This window comes from Nylanderia fulva, unplaced genomic scaffold, assembly GCF_048542155.1.
Source record: "Nylanderia fulva isolate GAGA-0341 unplaced genomic scaffold, ASM4854215v1 Scaffold41, whole genome shotgun sequence".
Taxonomy (NCBI): Eukaryota; Metazoa; Arthropoda; class Insecta; order Hymenoptera; family Formicidae; genus Nylanderia; species Nylanderia fulva.
In genome coordinates this window covers 1753364-1780900 of record NW_028190488.1, presented here as the reverse complement: position 1 = coordinate 1780900, position 27537 = coordinate 1753364, and the positions used below count along the sequence as shown (strand labels likewise).

General features: G+C 37.9%; 1 protein-coding gene and 1 pseudogene across 6 annotated transcripts in view; one reads left to right on the top strand and one right to left on the bottom strand.

The window, feature by feature from the left end:
• LOC114939799 (dipeptidase 1) overlaps positions 1 to 12686 on the bottom strand; it is an 81770-nt gene extending 69084 nt beyond the window's left edge. Inside the window, exons 1-2 of one of the 6 annotated variants that reach the window (XM_029314220.2) lie at positions 12468 to 12686; positions 7937 to 10145 (exon numbers count right to left, since the gene is read on the bottom strand). In XM_029314220.2, the coding sequence (XP_029170053.1) occupies positions 7937 to 8061 (125 nt within the window). In that variant the 5' untranslated portion in view covers positions 8062 to 10145; positions 12468 to 12686. Of the gene's footprint in view, positions 1 to 7936; positions 10146 to 10602; positions 11185 to 11482; positions 12057 to 12467 lie in introns of those variants that run through there. The other 5 variants (XM_029314221.2, XM_029314223.2, XM_085486263.1 and 2 more) reach the window with 5 other exon arrangements.
• Positions 12687 to 25769: 13083 nt separating this feature from the next.
• LOC146721810 (uncharacterized) lies at positions 25770 to 26792 on the top strand (annotated as a pseudogene).
• Positions 26793 to 27537: the final 745 nt, after the last annotated feature.

The window sequence follows — 27537 nt, the reverse complement described above, 5'->3', positions numbered from 1 at the left end:
CCTCTTTAAACTTTCTCCCCTTCTCTCAGGAAACTAACTTGCAACATTTTAAGGCTTAATACTTCCCGTAACAGTGACAATTTATTTTGTAGTCCCCCGCTCTATTTGCGTGCTACGTCTCTATTACACACATTATTAACTTTTTTTTTTATTAACCTTACCAGCATACGCAACCGTTGCTGCCTCATATATTCATATATTCATGAAACTCGCGAGGGTTATGTTATATCATAGGGTAGAAGATTAAAAAATTGTAGATCGTATTGTCTATCGTTTTATCGCGCCGGATATTTAAATTTATATATTCCAAGGTTTTATTAAATTAAATGAATAATTTTAAAAAAATAATAAAATTTATATATATTTTATTATTTTTATATTAGATGTATACTTTTTTTAACGAAATATTTATGAAAGAAAAAAATCATTATTTTTTATCGTATTACTTTTTATTATATATTTTACGTTTTTACACATTTTCAAATCTCTTGTTTCTCACAATTTTTCGCCAAGTGACACAAGTTGGAATATCATGATGTGAAAATTAAGCTCTGTCAATATGACATTTGCGCGGAATGCGAACTTTGGCTACCTTAACGAAGTAAGCAAGGTAAGCAAATTTTCTCAATTTACCATTCGAACTAGTGAACGGGAACGGAATCAATGAAATTTCGTGACAGTTGTTCCGCAAAAGTTTGCGTCGCTTGATTTTCGTCGCAGTGCGCGCGTATCCCATCGTTTCGCCCCGATTCTCGGACCTTATTCGAGAATTTTCAGTCACGTTTCTGGATTCAAGATCCAGATCCGATTTCAGAGAACAGGATCGCGTTCCCGAGAGATCCCCAAGAGCGCCGAACGCGTCCGAGCAACTCCATGAAATCGAGTTATGCGTTGCTGCTACATTAACTCCACCGGAAGTTGATGTCTCTGTCGGTTCCTGCCGCGTACACATATATCGTAGAGTCGTAGAGCATATATATCAGTGAGCGCGCGTAGTGCCGAAAATTAGCCTTACCGCATTTGCCGTCGACGATAACGTCGTAGCTACGAAGATTTGTCTTTCTTTCCGGATATCGCTGTCCGAACAGATATTTCTCTGGGTATTTATTCGCCTCTATTTGCTTATCTTGATTTTTCATGATATCTTCTAGCTATGAATATCTCTTGATTCACTACGTTCTTTTACATCCATTTGCTTTCTTTGATTTTTTTATTCCATCTATGTATTATTAAAATTGTAAATATTTTCTCTCTTTCACGTTGTTTGTATAAGTTAATTTCTTCCATATATGCTAACATACTGACTGAATCGCTTTTATATGCGCTAATCTGTCAACCATATCTATTTTCGTCTTCCTGTCTCCTGGTCAGTTTATCGTTTACTCCCTCGGCATTTCCTATGCACTGAAAATTACTTCGTTAATCTGTCTACTATCCGAACGTTGGCCGAATGAGATCCTGGATTAGTACCTAGCATGTTTTTGTCCGAATTTCGAGATACCTCCGATATGGAGCGCCGCCATCTGTCTTCCCTCTCATGCGAAATTTGCGGCTTGGAAACATCTTTCGGAAGAAACTTAATTAATTATAACGTTAACTGATTTTGATTAATATACAATTTTTTTCCTTCATTCCGCATCGCGCATGAAAGACTACGTAGATATATCTCCTCTTACTCTAAATTTTTTTATCGATTATTTGATTGAATCCATGGCGGCGGCTCTGCCATTGTATCGCTTTGTAATCGACGTAGCGCGAAATTGATACGTACTTCCTACGAGAATGACTTTTAAAGCTACGTCGGCCAGCCATCAATCGATCACGTAAATCCCATAGAGAGCGAGAAGAGCCGCCTCGTTGCGTTATAATGCGATCTCACGGTGACCGGCCCCTCACAATTCTTCCGTTTCTTACAAATGGATTTAGTGGATGGTGCCAATAATTCGTTTCCATTCTTCTTCCCTTGAATTACTTGGTACAATGGCGGATTTAAAAACGGGAGGACACGAGAAGATGGGATCTCTCGATCGTTATCGCAGACAGAGAGGATCTCCTTTCTATCTCAGTCGCGTTGTTAACGAACGTCCGACGAAAGCTCCCATCGAAGTTCCGCAAGTCTGACGACTTCGCAGCTCGTTAATAAAATCAATTATAACCAAAGGCGGTAAAAAATTAGCAAAGTCGTTTGAGGATGTTCGCAGAAATTTTAGATTAACGAACCCGATAACTTTATACGTTCGGGCTACTACTGCTCATTAGTTTCGCAAGACACACCACGTCTCTTTTAAAGTAACATTTAAATATTTTTTCAACTTTTTCTTTCATCCTACTTCATCATAAGAGAACATAAGAAAGACTCTACTCTAAAGAGTATTATTGATAATATTTCGACAATTTAATATTCATAATTCTTTATATGCATGTGAATATGAAAGAAATGCAATTTTTTCACTTGCTTCTAAAATAATTTTATTAGATTAGAATGATTTTTGATAAGTCAAGAAAATAATAGAAATAATATTAGAAGGAAAATATATGACTTTTACAAATCCTCTTTTAAAGTATCTTTTTTTATATGAACGATACATCGTTAACTCAGCTTCCTGTTCTATAGCTCTTGTTTCCGATCTTCCTCTTATCTCGATGCAAGTAGAGATCGAAAAGGAGAATGCCATTACTTCTCACCCCCGTCCATATCCGTGAAAGCGGAACGGGTTCGATTGCGTTCGATGAAATCGCCTGCAATCGTACGAAATAGATGCGAAGTAAATTGAAAATGCCTTGCGGCTTTTCTGATTTTTATTTTCGTATACAAATGTTATAACACAGTCGGATGAACGAGCGGAGCTAAGACTCTGCTATATGTAAAAATATAGTTTCCTATATAGCAACCGGTTTTATATTTTTGAAAAAGTCTCATTGTTCGGAAATGGAATAATCAGACATTATACGTTTAGTTTCGAGTGCAGCGTCGATGGCGAAGTTACGACTATTGCGATCGTGATGATTCTTCAGAAAACGTGTTCAATTCCAGAAAGAAAGTTACGATCCCATTGAGTGTCTTTGGCGCGAGGAAACGTGCGTATGACATCGTGCTATAGATCTCTCCACGTTTGACGATTTTATATCTTGCCACATGAGGACTACAATAGTTTTCCAAGTACGGTATTTTCTTAAGAGCAGTCAATCGCAAATTCGCGTACAATGAAAGCAAAATGCCGTAATGTAACGTATTCTTTACATCAGCAAAACTTTACGTCAGATAATGCGAGAAGTTTTTTTTTAATAATTTATCATATTTGAGGAAGAGTATCGTACGATATCGTATTTTGTCAATTTTAAAGACGGGTCGTGTATGCAGTTTCCGTGGAATTTAAAAAATTCTGTCAAAGCTATCTTCTCATTTCATGTCTTCGTATTTCTTTCTCTACGTTACTTCCGCTTTTTACGAAAACGAAGAAGCTTACATGAGCATTTTGCTTGATATCGCGAAATTTTCTTCAACGGCTATAGACCGGTTAAAATGGCTTGCATTTTCATTATTTCGACGACATTACGCCAATTTTGCTACTGAGAGCATAATACGCGTCTAATTATGGTACAAACGCGCGCCCTACTTTCCGCTCGACAAAAATGAGGGGCAACATTTCCATTAAATAGATCACATTTTGAAATTTTCTGCGTGTGTAGGAAAGCGTGAAATTGCTCATCGCGCGTAATGTCTGTCGCGGCACGATGAAAGAACGCGAATGAAAAAAGAAGAAACATAATTGCAAATAATTAAAAGCACTCGGGACATTCTCGCAAACGCTCTACGAAGGAGTCTCGAGAATGTTACGGTCGAGCTGAATAGTCGGAGCGTGCTGTTAACACCGAGAACGGTTCCCGCAATTCTTTCCTGCGGTAGCGTCACCCGGAAGTCTTTCGGCGTGTTACGGCAACGTGTTGGAAACCACCCTTCGTACACCTTTCCTTTAACTCACGATCCCAGCGACTCCGCTCGGTTCGGTTTAACCGAGAGAGAATTACGCGAAGAGGGTAATTAAATATTTCCGCGACGAGCAACGAACGTCATAAACAGCGGTGGCGTAGCAAGATTATTATGGCCGTTGGTCCATCGTGGTTATCAGGTTCACGGAAGCGTTACTTCCCCAGATCACCGAGACTGTCGGTCGCGAAATGCTCCTTCCGATGCGGGAAGCTCATCGTCGGTTTAATTATCCAGCGACGCCACATTAAGCTATTTCAATTACAGACCGAATATACCTACTAATTTGACGGTGCCCACAGAATTACGGACATTTCTTGTTCTCAGAACAAGAGTAAAATTCTTGTAATTTTCACTCATCTTTTCCTTACTACGCGTTTTACAGCGAAAAAAATATTAGCTTAATTGTAGATCTTTATATTACATTTAAAATTTAATTGTCATGTCTAAATTTTAGCTATGGTAAGTAATATTTTTAACTATAATTTAACGAGAAGTTCTTTATTAAACTATAGCTTAACAGTATTAGTTACCGTAGTTAAAATTTAGGCATGCTAACTATAAATTTCAGATAATATAGGGATATCTAAAATTAAACTACTAATATTTTTCTATGTATATTCTCCCTTATCATTATTTTTTTCCTCTAGACTATTAATCTCGATTATACATTTTTAGTATGGATGGGATGAAGGGATCTAGTAAAATTTTCAAGAGAATCTACATTTTTCTTCGTCGATTATTTATGGAAATTACACGACTCTTTTAGATCGACTGAAAATTTGATTCACATGTCGAGATTATCAAATATACACTAGGGTCTTGAGAATTGAGCTTAGCGAGAGCCGACGCGAATCCGTAATGCGTGCGGATGCGAGGATAAATGGGCGACCGATTGCTTTGCAATCCTTATACAGCACGTTACCGGCTTCTACATCCCGTATCTCTGCATCCGCATTCATTCAGCATCCATTTGCGCGGATCTTTAAGCGTTAATATCGGATCGAGATAAGTGCGCACTTTAAGTACAATCGAGAACCGTCTTATCTATCGTATTCCGTCGTTTGTTTGGATAAAACTCAAGCTCGGCATCTTCCGATCTCTCGGAAACTTGGCGTACAATTTTCTCCGATTTTACCAATATGACATGAGGCGCCGCAGGCAATTTATTATTATTATTTTTTTTTTTTTTTTTCAAATCGGAGCAAGAGAGATGAACTATTATTTGGCGCACAATGCTCGTCCGACGAGGCTTTCACTCGTTATCGGTAACGAGTTGCCTTCGGCTTGCCGACATCGGGGAAATCGCCGGTTCTTCCCCGATGTCTTTTATCGAAGCCACTTTCGAGTTTCACGGAGTTTGCTCCGAGAATCGGTGTCTAGAGCGGAATCGGAGTTCGGATTTCCGGAAGAAAGATGTGTTTCGCAGTGGCAAATGTTGATTATTACTTAAAGTTTACTTAGTTTGGGGGGAGTTGATTTTACCTGTATTGCTGTGCACATATATATTATTTTTTAAATTATATTTCGGAATAATATATATGTGCACAGCAATACAGGCAAAATCAATTCCCCCTAAACTAAGTAAACTTTAAGTTTTAATTTACTAATAATTTTTTAAATTATATTTCACTTTACATGAGCTTTGCTTGCTGTATACGTGAAAATATGTCAAAGTATTACTGATATAATAATATAATGAGAAGTAACGATGTAAAACACGGTAGATTTGAAACTCTCTGCAAACATACATGTATTTCGAAATTATTCTTATACAAAATGGAGAAATGTCGAGAACGTTAGATACATCGATATAAATACTCCCATAGCGAATACACGCGAGTACACATATTTGTATACGGACATGCGGGCGAAGTAGAAATATACGGAAGTAGGTGGAAGAGACACACACACGGGTTTGTACCAGCAAGAGAACCGGAAATTCGTATCTACCCTCCGGTAACCCGAGAAACCCGGAGACCAACAGCCACGGGCCACTCTCCGAGTAAATTTCATCCTCTTGGCGTCTCCTACCGATGCACCTTCCACTCCATTCTCTCGAGTTTCTTTTTTATTCTCTCCTTTCCATTAACGTCCTTTCTTTTCTGCGCTCGCAAAACTTTCTCATTATCTCAGCGAAAATGCGCGACTCTCCTTTCTAAGACTGGTATGATTCAATTGGTTCTTTTTTTTGTTTCGAATAAAGAAGCGATTCCGGCGGTGACCCCGATAGACTGACGAATCCTATTTGCGCAGTGCTGTCTGGTTATTTTTAATTCTCCTTGCATTCTCAAGTTTGATTCTTATTTTTGTTTTTCGTACGTCCCTTCTTCGCGGAATTGGTATCGTTGGTTTACAGAATACCAAGCGGCATTGCTCTCCAATTTCGAACATTACACGGTAAATATTGCAAAACTACGAAGAAGTTTGGAACTTTGTCTAGGAATTTTTCAAATAATTCAATGTCGTGTACGTAGTCTGCATCAAAATAATTTAAACACTTTTTGTTTAATATGTAGGTAACTTCTGTGGTTTAGTTCGTATATAAATCAGAAATAAAATATAATAATAGCTATGAAAATATATAAAATACAGTATATCACAATGTGTTCTCGCCAAATTTGATATTTTACATTACTTTTTTAATAACTATTATCGCTCTTTGACTTATTAATTATTTATAATATATATGTATATATATATATAAAAAAGTCAAGTTATCCATACGAAATATATAAAATATTTTTTATTCTGATTTTGTATATTTTCTGATTTTTAATTTCTTAATCCAACCACGCGAATTTCTCCTGATTATTAAATACTAAAGATGATTTACTTTTACTCCCGTTGAACATGACAACAATTTTATTTCCGAGTAATAAAGGATCGGTCAATAGAATGTTCGCAAAATAGAATTGTCGGTGGTAAAGACACATACAGATGTGGCATGTCATAGTAAATCGGACAAGACGGACGTTCCTTTGAAGTCTAATTCTCGCTGTAATTAGAATCACGCCCAACTATACAATGTCGACCGTGTGCGTCGTTACGATGACATTGTTCTCGCCGACTATAAATTCGCATCTCGTTGTACTACGGCCAACGATTATACGGTGGAATTCACGTTATTCGTTGGATTTTCGACTTTGCGTTTTTGGTCGCTTGTCAACGTGACAAAGGGACAAACGGGATACGTGAAAGAACAGACGAGAGACGCGCTATTCTATTAACTTTCGTCAGAGTTTTTTGATACAAATTTTCGCGCGAACTTTTGTTGCATTTGAAACACGACGCGATTATTTTGCTGCATAACCTAATTACTTTGATTTGGAGATTTTTTTTGCGAAATTTGGTATTAACATTTTGAATTTGTATTGTGTCGTATTTTGAATTTTGATTGTGTCGTTACGCGTATTGTATTAAAATTAATATTAATTACGTTAATTAAAAAAGGTAGTTTTTTAATATTTCAGATTTTCATATACATATTTGCAAAAGTTTTCCTCTCTATATTCCTCATGGACGCAAATTACACTAGTTTAGCACATATATTTCCCGTTTGTAGCTGCTTTGTGAAATATTGCGGAACAAAAATGGCTGCAGGCGTAATATATAATAACAAATTCACCATCCACAATTCTGGAGCACAAATAAATTAAAAAAATAATACATATAAAATAAAATTATTTTATGTTTATTTGAATTCAAACTTTTTGCGTTTAGACTGAAGGATTAAGAAAATTATTAAGCTATAGACATTATTTCGTCGCAATTAAAAACTATTAAAATTTAATAATCTTGCTTAAGTAATTATAACTCAGAATATGTAGGTACAACAAAATTAATTTCAAAGTATCCAGAAAATATTTTAAAAGAAGATTCTATGCGTTTTGAATGTACTGCGATTTTTTGAAACGGTGTCCCGTTTTTACACGAGGCTTAACTTACCCATCTATCAGTGGCACGTCCCTGAGAATTCTGCGAGCTGCTGCGAGGCGATCTCCTGCGTGGGCCGCGAGCAGGATCCTCGTCAGTAGCTGACCAAGGACCATCACGCCCACCACCATCCTCATCCTCCTCCTCGCTGGACCCGCAGCACGTCCTTACTAATGTCCTCATGCCATCACCGTTAACCCACCGACTCACCCGCAGCACTTCCTTCAACCGGGTTGCAGGAACTTAACAGGATCCTTCGTCCCGATCGCGTGTCTAGTTAATTTTTTCGAATAGATTACTTAACGCGATCATTCTTCAGCTAGTCTTACGATGAATTTTTCGCGGTGACGATTTATTGCAATTTTTATTTTCCCGAAAATTTTCTCGAAAACTCGATTCTTCAAGATCCTAATTTTAGGGGATCGTACCGGCTATGTTTGTCACTGATAAGATTTCTCGAATACGCACTCGATTTTATCACCGCGCACGTGGAGGCCGATTTCTCTTTTCCCTCGCTGGGATAACAGAGTTCAAGGATCAGTGCTTGCCTACCTCTTCAGAACCGGCTCTTATCTTTAGCGCATTCGTCTTCGCACATCCTCGGGCCCACCCCAATTTCTCACATTCAGCCGGTCCACAGATCTACTTTTTTTTATCGCCGCGATAGCTACTTCAAACCCTCCTGTCCCCTTTGTTCTACCCCACCTTCCAGATTAACCTTTCGCCCTCATTGCCATAGACTCTGTCCGATGCAGCTGCTGTCTCCGCGCTTCTTATTCCGTCTGGTTGCGTCTCTTCCAATTTCTTGTCTCTTCGCTCGGGATAACCCCTCTTTGCGCTCGTTCCGCCACTTAATATCTTCGCGCAGCAAAATTAACGTCCCTCTTAATGCAACCGTCGATCTTTGAAATTGCGGCGCATTTCGATCGATTCAATCTGCTATCGTAATTCAAAATTCTTTCGGCCACTTTCGGAATTAATCTTCCGAATACGCCGCTTATCACTGTTGCTCCTCGCTCGAACGTTTGCGGTTTGATTCTTTGCCGGCATTCATTCTGATCGATGGAGAAGTCAATTGCCCGATGAGCACTTCCTCGATCAAACTATACTTAATCATTTGCAAAATGTATTTTTTGTGCTTTTCTCACTTTCATCCCATCCGCTGCATCTTCTTCGAGGGCGAATATGACTGTCGATGCATCGAGTCCCCTCGGGGATTTGCTTCGATAGTTTGCTCAGGGACAGGTTTTCAGAGCTTTCTGTGTCGTCTTTCTACTAGCCTTTAAGGATTGAAGGTCCTTTCTTCCGAATACGACCCTTATCGATTTCTTCGCCGGCGCTCGTGAGATCTAAAGTCACTCGGTAATCGAAGACACGTCGCCTTTCACGATTCTCGCCAATGTAAAGTGCTGCTGGTTGAAACCACTTAGCAAGGTTATCGATGTCGATGGTCTTTAATTTACGTCGGCGTCGACCTTGAGTTTGTGTTCTGACGCGCTTTGATCGTGCGCCATTTGGGTATATTTCAAGGAAATTGAACTTCCCATAAAAAGGTGCATATTAATTAAGATGACATTTAAAAAATATCAAATCTTTCACTCGCAGTCTGATAGACCGGATCTCGGGCTACTTACGTAGCTCGTGCCACTTGCAGCTGAGAGTTTCACAAGAGGTACCTTCGAGAAGGGGATGTCGTGCTACGGGAATCCCACAGGCAGTCCCGCTCGTTACGTCCCGAAGATTAATTAGACCGGCGAGAGACGAAGGCGTCCTACCTGAACGCGCGCGAAAATATCTTGCCTAGTTTCTCTCTTTATTCCTGCGGTCGGTGATCAGTGTTCCCGGATGTTTTTTGATACGCGATCCATCTTCCGGTATCTTTCGTGCGCGACGCACGGCTCTCTCTCTTTCTCTCTCGGGGTGTAGCTTTGAGGGTGTGGCTCCCTTTTCTGTCTCTCTCTCTCTCTCTATTACTATTACTAAATCACTCGCATCGGCGACGGCGTTTCATAATCGCGTCCGCGAATGTCACGCGGCACTGTCACAAAACGCGGCTCGTAAATCCGTCGCGATAAATTCGACGCACTCAATTAAGTTCCGCGTTTAATTGTATACGCATTCGAAAAGCGGCGAGATGGATCTCGCGGCCGACGCTTCGACGTCACTTGATAATGGATCGCCGTGCTGCGGTTGACTCTGATATTTTCTAACTTCCGCTGACCTGTAAAGAGAGGTGGATTTTCGTAATTTGTAGACTGGAAGGAATTGAATTATCGCACGGAAGAATCTTTAATGAGAAATATATATATTTTATATAGTCCGACGAATCAAATTGCGAGAGATCGATGTAAATTATTGCGAGATTAAAATACACGCATAAATATATTACTGGGTAATCGAGTTCGATTTGAATTTTAAAATTAATTCGCTAATACACTATACAATAGCTCATATTATAATAAACCGTATTAGTGCATCGTACAGAGTAACTTATAATTAAAAATTAATATCCATGGTAATAATCAGCTTATATTCGCTATTATATTATATATTCGTTGCGTATATTCGCCAGAAGAGATATGTTGCGGAAAAATAATATTATATTTGAAGTTTTTTTTTGCACGAAACGAATAAAATTTTTCATCTCTTGGTTTTTATCTCCTCCGTTAATGTCTTACTCTTATCATGAGATGTCAACATAATGAAGATCAGATTTGATTAGCGTCGCACCGGATTATGGAAAGAGGCGATCGAATCGGTGCATGATGTCAGGTATAATTGATGACTATAATCCGTTCATCACTGTTGTTCCCGGGCGTTATATTGCAATATTTCGAGTTATCATAAACGCTGAACATCACAGAGATAATTCCCCATAATTATCCTCTCTATGCACGCTCTCTTTCTGACACATAATCTCATTGTGCCCGTCACGTCGGACGCGTAATCTTCTTAACGCGAGCGCGGTTAGTAATTCGACAGCTTATAGAAGATCGGACAAACCCGTGGCGAGCGATGGCGTGCAACAACGAGGCCGTTAACGTCGACTGCGACTAATGAGTTAGCTTGTTCATAATTATCGGCAGACGCGGCCGCCCGCTCTCACGCCCGGTTATCGCCATGATACACAGCATTTATCTGCATACCGATGATTAATTAGCGCTGACGACCGCGCCTTTTCAACTGCTGCGATAGAGCATATGTTTGTACACGCTCATGTGTAGATATGTGCTCTTTAACTGGAAGATGAAATTTCATATCTTTTATGTTTTTATTTTTTCAACAAATAATTTTGACATATTTATCCGCGACCGCGGACTATTTCGAAAGCTATACTAAATATCGATCGATGGAAAATATAAATATTAAAAAAAAGTGGGTTATTTTTTGTATACGTTACAGTCAATATATTGATTAATTTAGTAATATTTTAAATATATGAATATATAGCGCAAAGCTTGAAATAACTAGTATTAGCTAAATATAGTATTAGCTAGCATTGCTTTATATATCAAATCACATGTTTGTTTGAATTTACGGTAGAACAAAATCACTCACGGAAATGCGACACATAATTTCCTCTCCCTTATCGAACACAAGTCATCTTAGCTATTTAAATTTTTTTACTCATCGTTTGACATTTTTTTCACGAACGCGCATATTAGAGAACGTTAATTGGCGCGAAGGAAACTTCGTCGACGCTGTTAGTTTAATATTCGAAGATGCGCGCGAACGTCCATATTTTAGCGTGACGTGGAAAAGTTGACAAGTTAATTTAGCGATGTGCAAGATATACGACTATCGTTGATAGTTGACTTTTTCTCGGTACGAACACGCGAATCGGTACAGATGCATCTGACAGCTGTGTTTCACAGTAAACATTTTGATTGTGCTTTTCAACAATTGTATCGAACAGCCGTGCAGTTGTCGGAATTATTTTCAACAAAACTTTGATTCCTATAAAGAAACTTTATTCCACTTACTTTTCCGTTTATAATGTGTAATCAAACTTTTCTGTCAAATAATGAACGAAATTATTAATCAGAGAAGTCACGCAAAATGCATTATCTATATAGCAAAGAATTATTATATATTTTATGTAATAAGTAAGAATAAGCTCAAACTATTTTTTTTCTCAACTTATCACTACTTGTATATAATATATTGTATAAAAAAAATTCATTTTTATATGTACAGAAAATTTTTATATATTATACGTTATTTGTTTGCAACACGAACGATATCTGATTTAAATAAACGCGATTTTTTCGCGAGCATTCTCTCTCCATCCTTCCACTCTTACGAAAATTCCGGTCATCGTTCCGCGGACAGGTTCGCGTTCCATAAAAATCTGCGCGCGGGTCAGGGCGCATCTGTTCCGCTCGTAAATTCCAGAGGAAGTGTGCTGACCGATATAAGTAATTTTTTCCGCGCGGATTTTCTTCGCGGTCGCACGCGCAAAACTTTGCCCGAGCTTTTCAATGTAAGTTTCGGCTTTACAAGTAGAGCAAGAAACTACGAGATCGCGAATTTACGGACGTACAGATGAAGCAGGATAACAGAGAAGATATCGCTTCGGCGAGATGTGGCGTGCCTTCGAAATTTCGTACGTGATATTCTACTTTGCTCTTTCTCTCTTCTCTCGACTCGTTCAGTGGGGTAGGTCGGCGCGATCACGACCGAAGGGGTGGAACCTCGTCGGGGAGGATACGTCGCGACGCGGACGACGGCGCGGAATCGTGCCGTTGCTCGCGGTCCGGAGTTGAAGACCCGACTGATGGAAACGCACGCAGGAACTCCGGCGTACTCGAGGGCGCAGGCGCCTCCGCGTCTCTTCGCTCTGTGATCTTCTCCCGTTACACGAAGGCTGGCCCCGTCGCCGCAATGTTCCCTGTACCGGTGGTGCTTTCCAAAGTGTCGCTGTCCTCTTCGACATTGCGCATCTCGACCTTAGGGCGGTCACGCGCTACGTTCTCCTTTTCCGCTAGCTCTCTTCAACTGCAACTCTCTACATATGTGGACAGCACATACGCGATTCTACGGTTAACTTTGTACATGGTTAATTCTGTTTCGTTCCCGTGATATATCTCTCCAAATTTTATTTTATATACACGGAGAGAATTCTCTCTTAAAATTTACCCTGAAAATCATGGTAATCGTGTGACAATACAGAAAAATATTAATATGTATATTATAAATATTACTATATACATAGTAAATTTTACTATATACATATCAATATTTTTATAGACATTTTTACAAGTTCTATTTGAAAGATATAATAATATATTTTCAATAAAAATAATATTGAAAAAATATATGTATGTATTTAAAGTAAAAGTACGTGCACACATGCACGGATATATATATCACTAAATCTCCTTGAAAATTATTTAAGATCGAACAAAATTAAATTTCTTATCCCGTGCACGAACACATCAAACTTGTATCATATACATGCTAAATTTACAGCGCACAGACTTACCCGTTCGTGTAAAGTAGCGAAAAAAGAAAGCGCGCGGCAGGGTCCTTATGTCGGGCTACATCTGGTTTTCATCCCTTGGTAGAATTACTGATACTCCCGAAGATAGGTCTATAACCTCGCAATTTTATATCGATCCTTCTAAAGAGAAAGAAAAGTTTTATTCGTGGAAACGGGGTCTCTAATTAAATGCGGAAGGATGCAGAATGCATTCGTAAGTTACGTAGCTCCTTCTCACTTTTTACCCTTCGCTCTACGCCGAAACGCGCGATGTTCGGTATCGAGGATGCTATTTGACAGCCGCATGCTATTCGCTATACGTTCCCTCCGGACAGCAGGCGCACGGGGAATTATTGCTCGGAAAGTTCTTCTGTAAGGAAAGTTATCTTTGCGCCATTGTTATGTATCATGCGACAACTTTATATCGTATCTTACTTGGACTTCCGACACGGTAAGTGCGCCGTAATATATTGTTTCGCCAATGGTCGTGCTACATTTACCTTTACTTGCACGCGCAGTTTCCTCTTTCACTTTAAGGTGCACACATGCGGGCGCGTGTCTTTTGCGAAGTGAATATCCTCTTCGACATTTCGCATTTCCTATCTTACTTCGCCTCGCTGTATTGCCTCTTCGGATGCCTCGCAAGACGAGGACCGTCAAGTTTTTCCACTCAGGGAACGCTCGACTCGTATCTCGCAGCTATAAAACATTGCCGTGGCGGTTACGAGATTTCGATATTCCCTTTGCTTTTCCTTCCGCGTGCCTGCGTCGTATTTCGCATCGGTACCTACGTCAGTGACAAAATGATCGGTCTTGGGAATAAAGCGCTTGCGAGAAGGAATAGAGGCGAGAAAACAAAGATATCGAGATGTCACCGTGGGAATATCGCAAAGTGCAGTAATTTTGTAAATTACTTTAAGGTATTAATATTAATGCTTAAAGTACACGAGAAGCATTGTTCTTGTAACACAGACAATATTGAAGGAAATTTTTAAATCGAGGGAGAGAAAAGAGAGAGAAAATATATTGTGCGATATTTTTTATTTATTTATTCACTTTTCGAGAGAAAAAAGGGATTAGCTAAAATTATATTTGAAAACATATATATTTAGATCAATTTTCACGTATACATATACAAAGAGAAAAATTGTGAAATATTTTAACGCGAGTAAACGAGTTAATAATTTATTGATTTTTTATGGAACAGCGTCAAAAGGAAAATCAACGTTTTCAAGCTGCATTTCGAGAGAGAGAGAGAGAGAAAGAGAGAAAGCGAGAGAGATAAAAAGAGAGAGGAGAGGATTCCAATAAGAATACCGAGATTATGCGAACGATCGACCGAAAATCCGTAAAACGAACCGAACGAAGTGTTTGCAGAGGACGGATCTAATTTCGCGTGTACCACGATGATAAACTGATCCAGCTGAAAGATAGGGGTGGATAGGATGGCTCGTCGGAACTTCGCTCGGCCCGAGTCATCCTGCCATCTCTATCGAGTTATCCTTGATTCCATTAACTCGGCCTAATCTCCCTCTTCCTTGATCTCCTACCAAACCGTTATAACAGTATTTTCCACAATGTTCTTCCGTCACTTCCACTTCCACTTTCTCTCTTTCCCTTTCTATTTCTCTCTCTTTCTCTCATATGAACATATTCATTCATCTCTCACTGCAATGCAAATTTTGAAAAGCCTTCGGCTCTATCCGTAAATCAAGTTAACGTTATCCAGCTTCGTCCATCGGTTAGCCAGAGGCGTGCTGCACATCACACACGCCACGTAGAACAGGCGCTGTCATCACGACCTCCGTCAAGCTGACCTCTTTTACGCTTTAGCGTCTGCCGCGATTTCGGTTTCACCATTGCGATTATGCAATGACTGAGTCACTCCGACTATGTCGTGTCACGTACGATTGGGATGCGGTTAGTTCACTCGTCTTCATCTTTTAATGATCTCTCACCAGTTTACATTTTAAAAATTGATCAATTGAAACTGAAGGAATGTATTTAAAGAATATGTATGTTTGTTTGAAGCATTCGTTATATAATAATAAATAATAACTTTAATATTGTTTCCCTACGTTGCATTAAACAATTGTAAATCCACAGTTAATAAATATTATTTAACAAAAGTGATGAAATTTTACAGAATTCAGAACTCGCATTTTTTAGTATATTTTTGGAAAAAGATTTCCTTATATCGATCCTAAAAAAAAGAACACGCATTTTTGTTCGTTACTTTATGTTCTTTTCCTTTGACGTACAGAAATTGTCCTATTCTCCAGTCATTTCCCTCTTATAGTTTTCCCGCTCGATTTGATGTCAGCCGGCAAACGCAATATTCCATTGACGCGCGACAGAGTCGGAACTGGCCACGATCCGGAATAACTGCGCGCGATGCACGGCGACACTCGATTATTGGAGGAAATAGCGTGAGAAGTATAGATAAAGGATGTCGGAATATAATGCAACCGGCAAGAAATTCCGCCTGGTACGAGGTATCTCTTGCTGGATTTCGATCGGCGCTGCGTTTATTTCGTGCGGAATTGTACAATGGCTGTGGACATTATCGGATCGAACTCAATTTTAGCGAAGAATAAAAGCGACGACGAATATTGGGCCATTGTAATCGAGGAACTTGCATGTAAAAAGACGCGATAAAAATCCTGAAAAAGCAGTCGGTATAACGGGACGTTTGATTTCTTTTATTTACCAACCACATAGAGGTGTATACATTAAATTTTTTTTAAAACTATTTTTATTTAGGATAAAAAGCTTGTCGTTTATAATTTTAATTGAACTCTTTAATAAGAAATCTAGTAATAGAGATACTGAACCTGTCTGACAATAATGAGTAGTAACAGTATTAATTGAAGTGCTTAATAGTGTAATAATACTTAAACTTATTAGTTTCTGAAAAATAAAAATATGTATTGTAGTAAAAACTGGCTTATTGGAAAATTTCAAAATCTAGTAGAATAATGATATAAGCTTTTTTTTTAATAAATTTCCTTTTTTAAATAAAAATTTTTAGGAACACATTAAATTAAAATTTTATTAACCTTATATATTATATTTATTGATATATTAAATTTTATAAAAAATCTCAGTTTTTTACTTTCCCAAAACAATTTCTTTTATATTATAATATCTTTTATATTTCGCAAACGTTGCTCCGAATCTCAATTATAGCAAGTGAATAGCACTTTCTAACGCGCGATTGTGATGTAAGGTATCGTTATAAGCTGTCGTCTATTATGTTGGAATAACTGTTCGCGATAGTGGGCGACACTCGATTATTGGGAGAAATAGCGTGAGAAATATGAAATAAAGCCGAGTATATATCGCATCACACCTATATGGGATTGTGCAGCCGTTCGCAAGGTATTATCGGGATATTTTCGAGTATTCGATTGGTAATTAGAATTTATCGTAATAAAGATCGGGAAGCATTGTTACATAAAAGACGTTTTGCATTGATTGTTAAGTGGCGTATTAAATTCTGCATTTTATTATAAAAAGTGTAAATGTATTTCAAATTTATTTTAGGGTGATTTTTTTCTGCTATTTTTTTTGCTATTGTTACATAATATGCAATATATAATATACGATAATTATAATTATTTGTAAAGCTAAAACGTATATATAATATACATATATAAGTTTATATTGATTAACAATATATTGAATTATTTCATTTTTTTAAATCCATATTTTTTAATGCATATATGCTCGGAAATAAAAAAGCGTTATTTGTTCTGCCATTGGTAAAATACCCGACGATGAAACGAATTGTGATACAGATCGTTTCCATGATTCATAATACACGACTATCTCTTTATAATTGGGCCCACGCCCAAAGTGGCGATCTCGATGTAATAACGACATCGGCCGGGCGTTACGCGATACCTACCATTAGCCTCATCGGTCGAATATCGATTCTGTTGACCCGCCGCGTGCGCCGCGACCAGAAGAGAGTATTCGATAAATTCTATGAGAGAGAGACACGACTGTAGCTAAAAATACAAGGCGCTGATTTTTCATGCCCGTTCTCCGCACATGAATTATTCATTTGTCATGATAGATGTAAAAAAAAAAAAAAAATCGCTGAACCATCGGCGAAGAAAATGTTCCAAATGATTATAACCCGGAATCCTCGAATACTTAAGGTAGACAATTTTGGGGAGTTCGTCCCGTCTCGCGTCGTTGATCGCGTATGCGACGCGAAATATTTTTGTGCGAATATATTTGTGAAATATTTTTTAATGGATATTCGTGGTAAAAAATGCGGTAACACGAGATAGCTGGTGACGTAATGGTGTCGTGCTGCGCTGCACGAAATATTTCGCGGTATTCTTTTCTATTTTGACCTTTTAACGAGAGAAAAATAAAGATTGATATCCTTTCCGCGATGATGTCAGCCGAGAACGCGATAGCTCGTCCGAGGGATTATCCGCGCTTAAATCGATATTTGCCATTAAATAATGCTATAATAAATTAATGGCCGAAGTTTTGTTCGTGACCGAATTATCAAGAATAAAGCTTCTCTGTGTACATTTTTTTACGGCTTTACAAATTTGATTACATCATTTTCATATTTTCATCCTGCGCAATTGTCGGCGCTTTTGTTTCACTGGTTTATTATTGGAAATCTCGAATTTTGTTTGAAGGTAAAATTGTTCGTTCGGATGCGACTTGTTTATTTAGAAAAACCGGACCGGGACGAAAAAGGTGCGATGCGTTTATTTCCTCGGTTACAACACAAATTCCCATATAGAGACGCGAACCATTGCAGGTGGCTGATTGGGTCGGTGCCGAGAGTCGACGTGTCGCACCTATGAGAAATTGCCGTATGGCATGCGGCTCTCAAGCACCTGTCTAACGATGCATTTCCATACATACGCGTGGCGTTGTACGGGACTCCCTTGTGCATAGCTCCGTGGCCGTGTACAAGTCGACGCCTTGCCCGTGAAGCCCTTGCAAGGTGCTCGTGACAGCTACGTGGAAGCCCGAAACAAGATCCTTCTTGAGTCTCACGGCTTAAATGCCGCCGCCGTCTCACGCGCGCGCACGCACAGGCCCTTGTGAATGCACCTTTACCTGTATTCTCGGGTTAACAGAGGCAAGGACTCGCTCGATGGCGAGAGGGATGAGATGAGTGAGAGGCGGGAACGAGAATGGAACCGTCTGCGATTTGGGGGTCTACTACGATCGATTATCGATAAATGCCTCGTGGAATGTTCCCGATGGTCTGATTGTTAGACGCGGCCTCTTCAGCTCCGATTAACGGCCTGGCGCTGTCGTAACCATCTTCGACGCGGAGATAGATGCATCTTCGAAATCGTAATAAATGGGCGGGTCTTACTCTCACAATATTTATTGTGAGTCGCCGCGTATAATCGGGTTAATAAAAGTACTAGGTCTCATTACACTACTTTTTCAACGCGAATGATTCTTTTATTTGTTTCTTACTCTGATTGATACTGCAATTAAACGAGCGAGTCGGTCAAAGTAAATATTGTATTGAATATGGAGAGGAGATAAATAATGCATGCTGAATTCTGTAAAATTTAATTCATGCTTTTATGTCATTTTGTGCATTACTGATCATGTAAATTGAGAATTCTATTTCAACAATACGCTTGAATAAACCGAAATCCTATGATCCGTAGGATTTACGTCGAACAGCATTATAATGCAATTTACGGATGCAATGCGCGATCAATTATCGATAAATCGCTGGCGAACCGTTCCCGATGTTCTCGATCGTTATATGGATTCTCTTCAGTGTTGGGGAGTGTAAGCTAGCCGAAGGGTGCCGACATTTCACATGGCAGCCGACTGGATTCTTTCCAGTCACTTAACACAACGGGAGAGAAAAATATACCCGCGCGACGATTTATAGATTTTCTTTACGTTGTGAAAAATTTCACTTCTCTCTTTCTTCCTCTTTCTCTCTTTGCGCGCTTAAACATCAACTTTTACTTATGGCGAGGAAAATTTCATTTAATTATTATTTAAAAATGATGAAGAGACAAAGTCGGTGAAATTGATTCTTTTGTATCTGAGAAAGGAGATCTAGAATATATCTTAATATGAAAAAAAATATGAAAATGTTTTCAGAAAACAATACTAGAGTTTTATATTTTTCGTACTAAGGAAAATTTGGTTATTCCTCCAAGAAAATAAAAATTATAAGAGTTAAAAATTATTCATGAAATATTTGGTTGATTCGTGTATCAGACTGATACTATCAGTATGCGTTTTCTTAAGAATTAATCATTGTATATAGAGAGAGACTTATATGCAAAAGAAGAAAGAACTTTTTAGTATTTGTTACAACCATCGTGCAACGGGATAAGACTCCTCTTCTTTTTTTCTTGATGAATGAAATTCGCGTATGGCCGAAGTTCTTTTCTTTTGCAAAGTTCTACGTTTTTACTTTTTTTATTGTTCAACTTTGACCTAAATAGTCAACGATGCCGCTGGCGAACAAGTTCTACGGGCGAGTAGAAATTGTTCCTAATTGTTAAATACTGTTTCTCCCGATCTTTTACGTTCTTCTCGTTATCATCTTTAAACTGCACCTGAGTAGATAAGGCTATTTCCTTCGTTTCAAATTGGAAATAGCTTTAAATGAAAATTCAAGAGACGCTACTAAGGCAGATTAGCGCAGTTGTAAAGAGAATACGCGCGCACGATCTTCGATTTTCCGCCGATATAAAAATTCCTTCATCGAGAATGCAATTTTAAGAATTCGTAAGGAAGATAAATCCTTAATAATCCCTGATATTGGATCTGTACGTAACTCTCAATCAAATCGGTTCCGATACGATATCAGCTCCTGCACCATAACTACATAATGATATCGTATCACCACGGAAGACGATAGATCCATTTGTCAGATTCGACATCGTGAGTTATGATCACCTCATCTCTCCCTCCTCCCTTCCGTTTCCTTTCGTCTTGCAGCATCCACATTTCATCCACGATTCGCATGCACGAGATTCCTCCGGGTTTTCGCCGATTCTTTTTGCCGCGGCTTATCTCCCGTATCTTCCCACGCGTCTCGAAAGAAAGAAAACGAAAACGAAAGATAGAAATAGCGTATTCGCGCGCTGGCCAATGCATGCTGATAAACCTTCAGACGAATTTAAATCCCGTGACGGCATCCGGCCTTTTCGGAGCCTGTGCTCCTTCGATCCTGGATCATTGTTCGCGTTGCAACAATTCCTCCGGCCGCGGTTTAAATGTATCACGCTCGACGATTTATTAACCCATTTCACGAGCAGACATTGCGAACTTTGAGGATTTCGTCGAGATAGATACCGATAACTTTCCGCGCTGGAACGAGCCTTCCTACTCTCGCGGCTCTCATGATTACGATCCGACCATTTTCCTAGCGAGAATATTTGCGATCTGATGGATCGTTCGCGGTAGCAGTCTCGGCAGTACTAGGAAACTCGGCTAGAAATAATATTTTTGTTGCGCATTTCGCGATACATTTTATTACGATTGTAAAGGCCGTATGATAAATTTCTATAAAAGATTTCAGACTGTAGCTGATAATAGAATACGTTACTTGAAAAACGATCGGGGATAAATTTTCAGTCCTTAACTATTTCGCTGCGTATACTTCTTATGACTTGAAAATTCGTTCGAGCATCGTTAAGCACCGACAAAAATATATTAATACCCATTGTTTTTCTGTTTATTACTGTCCTCATTAGCAGAGTTTGCGTCAATGAATAAAAGACTCGTCGTTAAAATAAAGACGTATTAAAATGGCAGCTGGCTGAAAGTACTCTCGAATAAGCGGCCCAGCATAATTAATGTTACTGAAAACATAACACCCTTCCTCATTAAAAATTATTATTGAAACTTATGAAGAAAGACGCAACAGTTTTATCTGAATTAAAAATATTTTTTCTTTTACTTTCTTCAGACTCTTACAGCTTTATTGTTGTAATAATTTTAAAACTTTTTAAGCCAGTAGCTATTGTTTCTAACTTAAGAATACGATCGATATGGAAAATTATAAATTATTTTGTAAAAATATATTACAAATTTTTGTTAATATCTATCATAGATGTGGAAAATATAAGCTGAGCATATCTTATGTTTTGTCAGAAATTTGTGTGCCAAAATTAGAACAAGAAAGCAATATCTATGATCCCTTTCTACTCTTTTATTTAAGAGAGAAAATCATACTTCTCAAAACTTTGTTTTTTCTAATTTTGACATAGCATTTATTCAATATGCGCAGTCTATATTTCCTACGTCTATGGTTAATATTAAAGATAGCAACAGCTATAAATATATCATTATGCAGAAATTTATCAAATATATTCCGTACCGCATACCGTGATATTTGTAAGAAAGACGAAGCGATAATGGAAAAATATTATGAATCTCGACAAACTTTACGGTTCGTGTAAATAGTATAGCGAAAGTAATTTTCAGCTTGCATGCAAGTGTGAATCGAGCACGTTCTCGGTGTTGCAAACTAACCACGAAGTTTCATATAATTTTATTAGTTACTTATGCGGTTGTATGTGTGTGTGTGTCTCGCTAACCCGTGTTGCATTACGTTAACCTATTTATCGTCATGAGAAGATGGTTTGTTTAGCGTAAGGAAATTAATGTTTACAATCAACTTACGGATTTCATTCGTAAATGTAGTTGATCGATACGTTTCTCGGCATTTTTTGACTAGGAGAGCTCTTAGTGTTGATTGTCGCATCGTATAAATAATTGCATTTACTACTCTTTTATACGAAAACGGAAACATGCTTTATACAAACGCACTCTTCCTTGATTGGATGGTCATTGTCGTCAGTTTCCTTATCGCGCAGCTACCTCGAAAGCAGAACAATTGCATCAGCATCATGATGCGACCAACGTTCTAATTCGCGTAAACACGTCATCTTCCGCTTCCCTATCGTATTGTTGCATTCAATTCTTTTGTTGTTTTCCTTACACGACGACAGGATAATTCTCTAATGGAGGAGCAATTTGCGCACGCGATTACTCTGGCGTCTTGTGTCTTTATCGTCTTCTGCAGAGACACTTTCTTGAAATATCCATTGTTATTCCGTTTACCGCCTCGGCATATTTTGCGCGCCACTCGAAGATAGCTTTATATCGAAAACCGTCGGCGCTTAATTGTATTAATTAATTAACTACGGCATCTACCGGTGAGACCAACTTACAGGCACATTACGGTAACAAGTTTGCGGTTGTGGAAAGACGGAAGTTGCTCTAGGTCAAAGTTGAACACGATGGGGACGTCGAGGCGAGCTATTCAATCCGCAAACAGGATTTATCTTCGCTCGCCCGTTTCGCGTATCCTCATTTTGTCTCTCGCACCCTCTCTTTGTCTTTCTCCTGATTCCCACGTCCAACAGAGAGACAATTTCCTGATGGACGAGCATTCCCGAAATGTTTTGGTCGCCTCACAATGTCCCTCGAAACTTTAAAGTAACTTCAAAGTAACTTGCATGTTGTTTAAAGCGTGTATCTAAATTGAACGCTTGAAAATGATTTAACAAAAACTCAATTTTTTAAATTACAAAATAAGTTTGGATTGTGTAAATTTTTGTATAAATTTGGCTAATTTTTATATCTGTTTTAAGAGGCGGAATATCAAATATACAACATTTTGGTTTAAAGTTATACGGAGTGGCAAAGAAAGATGGAACTGATAATTCGATTTGCACATAATTTATTATATTTCCTTTTTTCTTTCCGCCTATCTGTTGTTTTTTTAGCTTTTGATCTCTTTTTGCTCTTTGATTAACTTATCATGTTACAAGACGGACATCTTTAATATGACTTTTATTTTCTAAGCAATAACATATTTCGTGCATATATTATTTTTATATCGCGCATTAATTTGTTCTCGCAATATTCTCGCAAATTGTTTTTTTAAATTACTCAATTCTTTTTCCTCAGAATTTATCGCGTTACTTGAGACAAGGGAAGAGGCACACCCGTTTTTTTATCTCAAAGTATGGCAACATCTTTAAGCGAAGAGTGCCGTGAGAACGATGGAGACGTCAATTTAATTCACAAACGGGATTTATCGTCCATCTACTGTCTGCCTCTCCCCATAGATCTCTCTCATCTGCCTCGATTTTCTTATCGCGTGAAAAGACTCTACGATAAAGAGACGCTTTTAAAGATTACCAAAGCGTTTTCTTCTTTTTTTCTCTTATTTTTCAGAAATGATGCTTATCCAGAAGAAGTCACCATTATTCGATTTGTGCTGTTTCCCGCAATTCTATTAGGATGTCGAAAAGTTTTGAACAATATAACGAATTGAAAGTCGGGAGCATAACGTTTATCATGATAATAAGTTGTTGTCAAGCGATTTACACTGAAGCGAAGATCTTTGATGGCATTAAGGGATTACGCGTGCTCACATCTAAACCTAAATCGATTCTCATTGAATAGTTGATCTATTATCCATCTATTATTATCGTGCGAGATATTAGGTGCTTGGCTTCCGGCGTATCGAATCTAGGAAGGATCTTTGGCACAATTTCTTAATCTTTGCTATCTAAAAAATCGCTCCTAATTTGCCGAGATATTATTGTCTGTAAAATATTCTCAAGTCAAGGAATTATATACACAAAGAGGTTACAATCTTTTCTCGTTGCAACAAAATTACATTAGTCGGAAATCCCTCTTTGAGTTCTCTTTTAAACTGGTATTCATTATTTTTATAGAATGTTTTCTTGTTAAAATAACCGTTCCTAATTCTTCTTATGTTAAACTTTTTTGATATTAACGCGTTGATATCTCATCACTTTGACACAATTATTATTATGTTTACATTTTAATTTTCCACTTTTCATCGTTTGTTTGTATTCTCGTGTATAAATATTTTTTGCCACGACATAAAAATATACTCTTTGCTATAAAATTTAAATATATATTTTCTCTCTTCTGGAAAAACCAACCATCGTTTATCTCAGCTTTATATTAAGGGACTAGGGCGGTGGAAAAATGAAAGGATCGTAAAGTAGTGAAAACTTTATATTTCAAAGGTGTCAACAACGCTCGAGTAATGTCTGACTAACGAGAAACAACGCTTAACGAGATACCTGCGAGCCTGTACTACGATCGAACCGTAATTATTTTTTCAAACAATGCTATCACCGAGAAAAAACAAAGCAGATAACGTAGAACGGTATTTAGTTGGACGGGTTTCTACGTCTGGATTGTAGAATACAGAGTTAAACATGACTTTCGTTGATTATATGCACCATTTAGTTCGAAAGTAGCATATATTATTTTGTAAGAGATCGAATTTAAGAAATAATGCACAATTAATGCTTATATATTAAATTTGAAAATGATCAAATTATTTTAAAAGAATCAAAATATCAAGTGTCGAAATATCAGGTGAGTTTAATCGTTTAATGAAAATTGAAAAGTCTCAGATAAGAAAGTCTCTATAGTAAGTTAAAAAATAAATTAATATTATCTACGATTAAATATAACTCACACACAATTTTAATTACTTTTCTTACAATTTATTAAATTTTATATAACATGATACGTCATATATACATTATATAGTATGTATATATAACATGCACTATTTTTTTTATTAATAAATGTACAAAATATAAAGAAGAAATATAAAGAAGAACATGTATTAAAAAAACTAATTTGGAATGAAGACTAAGCTAGTTGACTCAACAAGAGTAATTAGAGAAATTTAAAAATAATAATTATGCAACAAAATTTAATCTTCTAATTACTACAGTCTTCTAATTTATATTATGTGACTAAAATAATGTACTCATTTTCAAATTAAATAGGTAATTTATCTTTATTACTTTGTAATTTTTAAAAATATTTATTTTTATGGTAATATATTTTTTTAAGATGTTTATTAAATGCAATTAAAAAAAATGTGTGTGCAATAATTGAAAAAGCAAATTAAAATATTTAAATGTAAATTGATACGATGCATAATTGTGCATAAAACAAGATATTTTTAATTACGCGTTAAAACGATACTTTAAGTCCAATAATAATAAAATTAAAATATATTGTGCTATTAAATATTTTATGCTATTCTATGCTATTCTATTTTATGCTGTTATTAAATTTTTTAAATTTTCACGAACATGTTTATATATAAATGATTTAATTTAGGTGTTTTAACCCTCTAGTCGCGTTTGTGCCGTAATTCGTCCACTGAACTTATACGACCTCTACGTGCTTCGCAGACTCTCTTATTTCTGGTGGTTGTGTAATCTTTAGAACATCCTGTGCCGATGGCGTTACAGAAATCGTTGCGGTTTCTTCCGGAAATGCGTATTCTTCATGAACGGGTGTGGATTCGAACTGATGAACGAAACTTTTGTAGTGTTCGTGATCGTGTCTCTCTAATGTATGATGATTGTGGTCCTCGTGATGCTTATGATGATGATTATGTCCGTGATGGTGATCCTCGTGATGTTCATGGTCTTCTTTATGTTTATGGGTATCTTTATGCTCGTGTTCCTCATGATGTTTATGTTCCTCGTGGTGATGATGATGTTCGTTATGATCGTGATGATGCTTATGATCATGACCATGCTTATGTTCCTCCTTATGCTCGTGATCATGCTTATGAGATTCATGATGATGATGCTTATGATCTTGATGGTGGAAATGATGATGATCCTCGTGATGACCGTGATGGTGCTCGTGTCCGTGATGATGCTTATGATCTTCCTTATGTCCATGCTTATGATGCTCTTTGTGTTCGTGGCCGTGATGATGATGATGATTCTCGGTTTCTTTATGTGTATGATGATGATGATGTTCGTTAACATGATGATGATCATGATGATGATGATGTTCATTATGGTGGTGATGCTTATGATGGTGATGATGCTCTGAATGGTGTTTGTGTTCTTCGTGATGCTCGTGCTTCGAATGATGATGATGTCCATGATGGTGTTTATGTTCTCCATGATGTTTATGATCGTGATCATGCTTGTGATCGTGCTTGTGATCATGTTCATGCTTGTGTTCGTGTCCATGATGGTGCCCATGATGGTGCTCTTGATGGTGACCATGATTATGTTTGTGTTCTTCATGGTGTTTATGTTCTTCGTGATGATCATGACTATGCTCATGTTTATGTCCATGATGGTGACCATGTTTGTGATGGAAGGAATGCGATCTGTGAAATGATCTATCGATATCGTGAATTCTGCGTTGCGATTCAATGATTGATGGAGTTAGGATGCTAACTCGGCCACCCGGCGAGGTCTCGGTTATCCGCGTGATGATCTGTCTTGGAGGGATTTGCGAAACGATATCGGCATCGAGGCCTGCGCTGAAAGTCGTTCCGATGAACGGAAGCGGGCTCTGATCGTTTAGCGATGACAACGGCTGAGGAAAGTTCATCCCGAGATCGGCCAGCTGTCGTTTCTTCTGGTTTCTTTCGACTGTCGTAATAATTTGATCTGACAGCTTTTGACGCACGAGTGGTCGCAGCGACTGCAATTGTCGCGACAGCCTGATGGAGTCGACCAGTCCCTGCTTGGCTGCCGACACTTGTGGTCGAATCTCATCTCGCGTTACAGGTTCCTGACCAGTAGCTACTGCCAGTAACAGAGCGACGACCGGAAGCCACGCCTAGAATGACAGTCAAGCTCGGAAATGGAATTTGTTCGTAAAATGGCGTTGTCTTTTGGATCATTAATCTTTTAACTACTTGTAATTAATATTGAATTTCGATTATTTATAATAATGGGTGGGAATACATTTTGTACATAATTATTTTTATGAATTCTATCGTAATTTATTATTATATCACACAATTCAGATAATTTAGATAGTAAAGCTCCTATCTTCTATTATCTATTCTCATTCAAAATAGACAGTAATCTCAAAGAAAAGACACGCATAATGAGTGTTTAACTTTCAGTAGATGCAAGGCGTGTCATATCAGGTATACACTTTTATCGCACACATATGTATGCCGGCACGTTCGAGCGGAAAACCCGGAGATAATAATATCCAGTAAAGTCGAGGAGTCGTTTTATCACGCTTCAACCTTCTTGCCGCGGATTTCCCGAAGGAAAGAGGAGAGAGATCGCTCGGCTAACGAGAAGCGAAATCG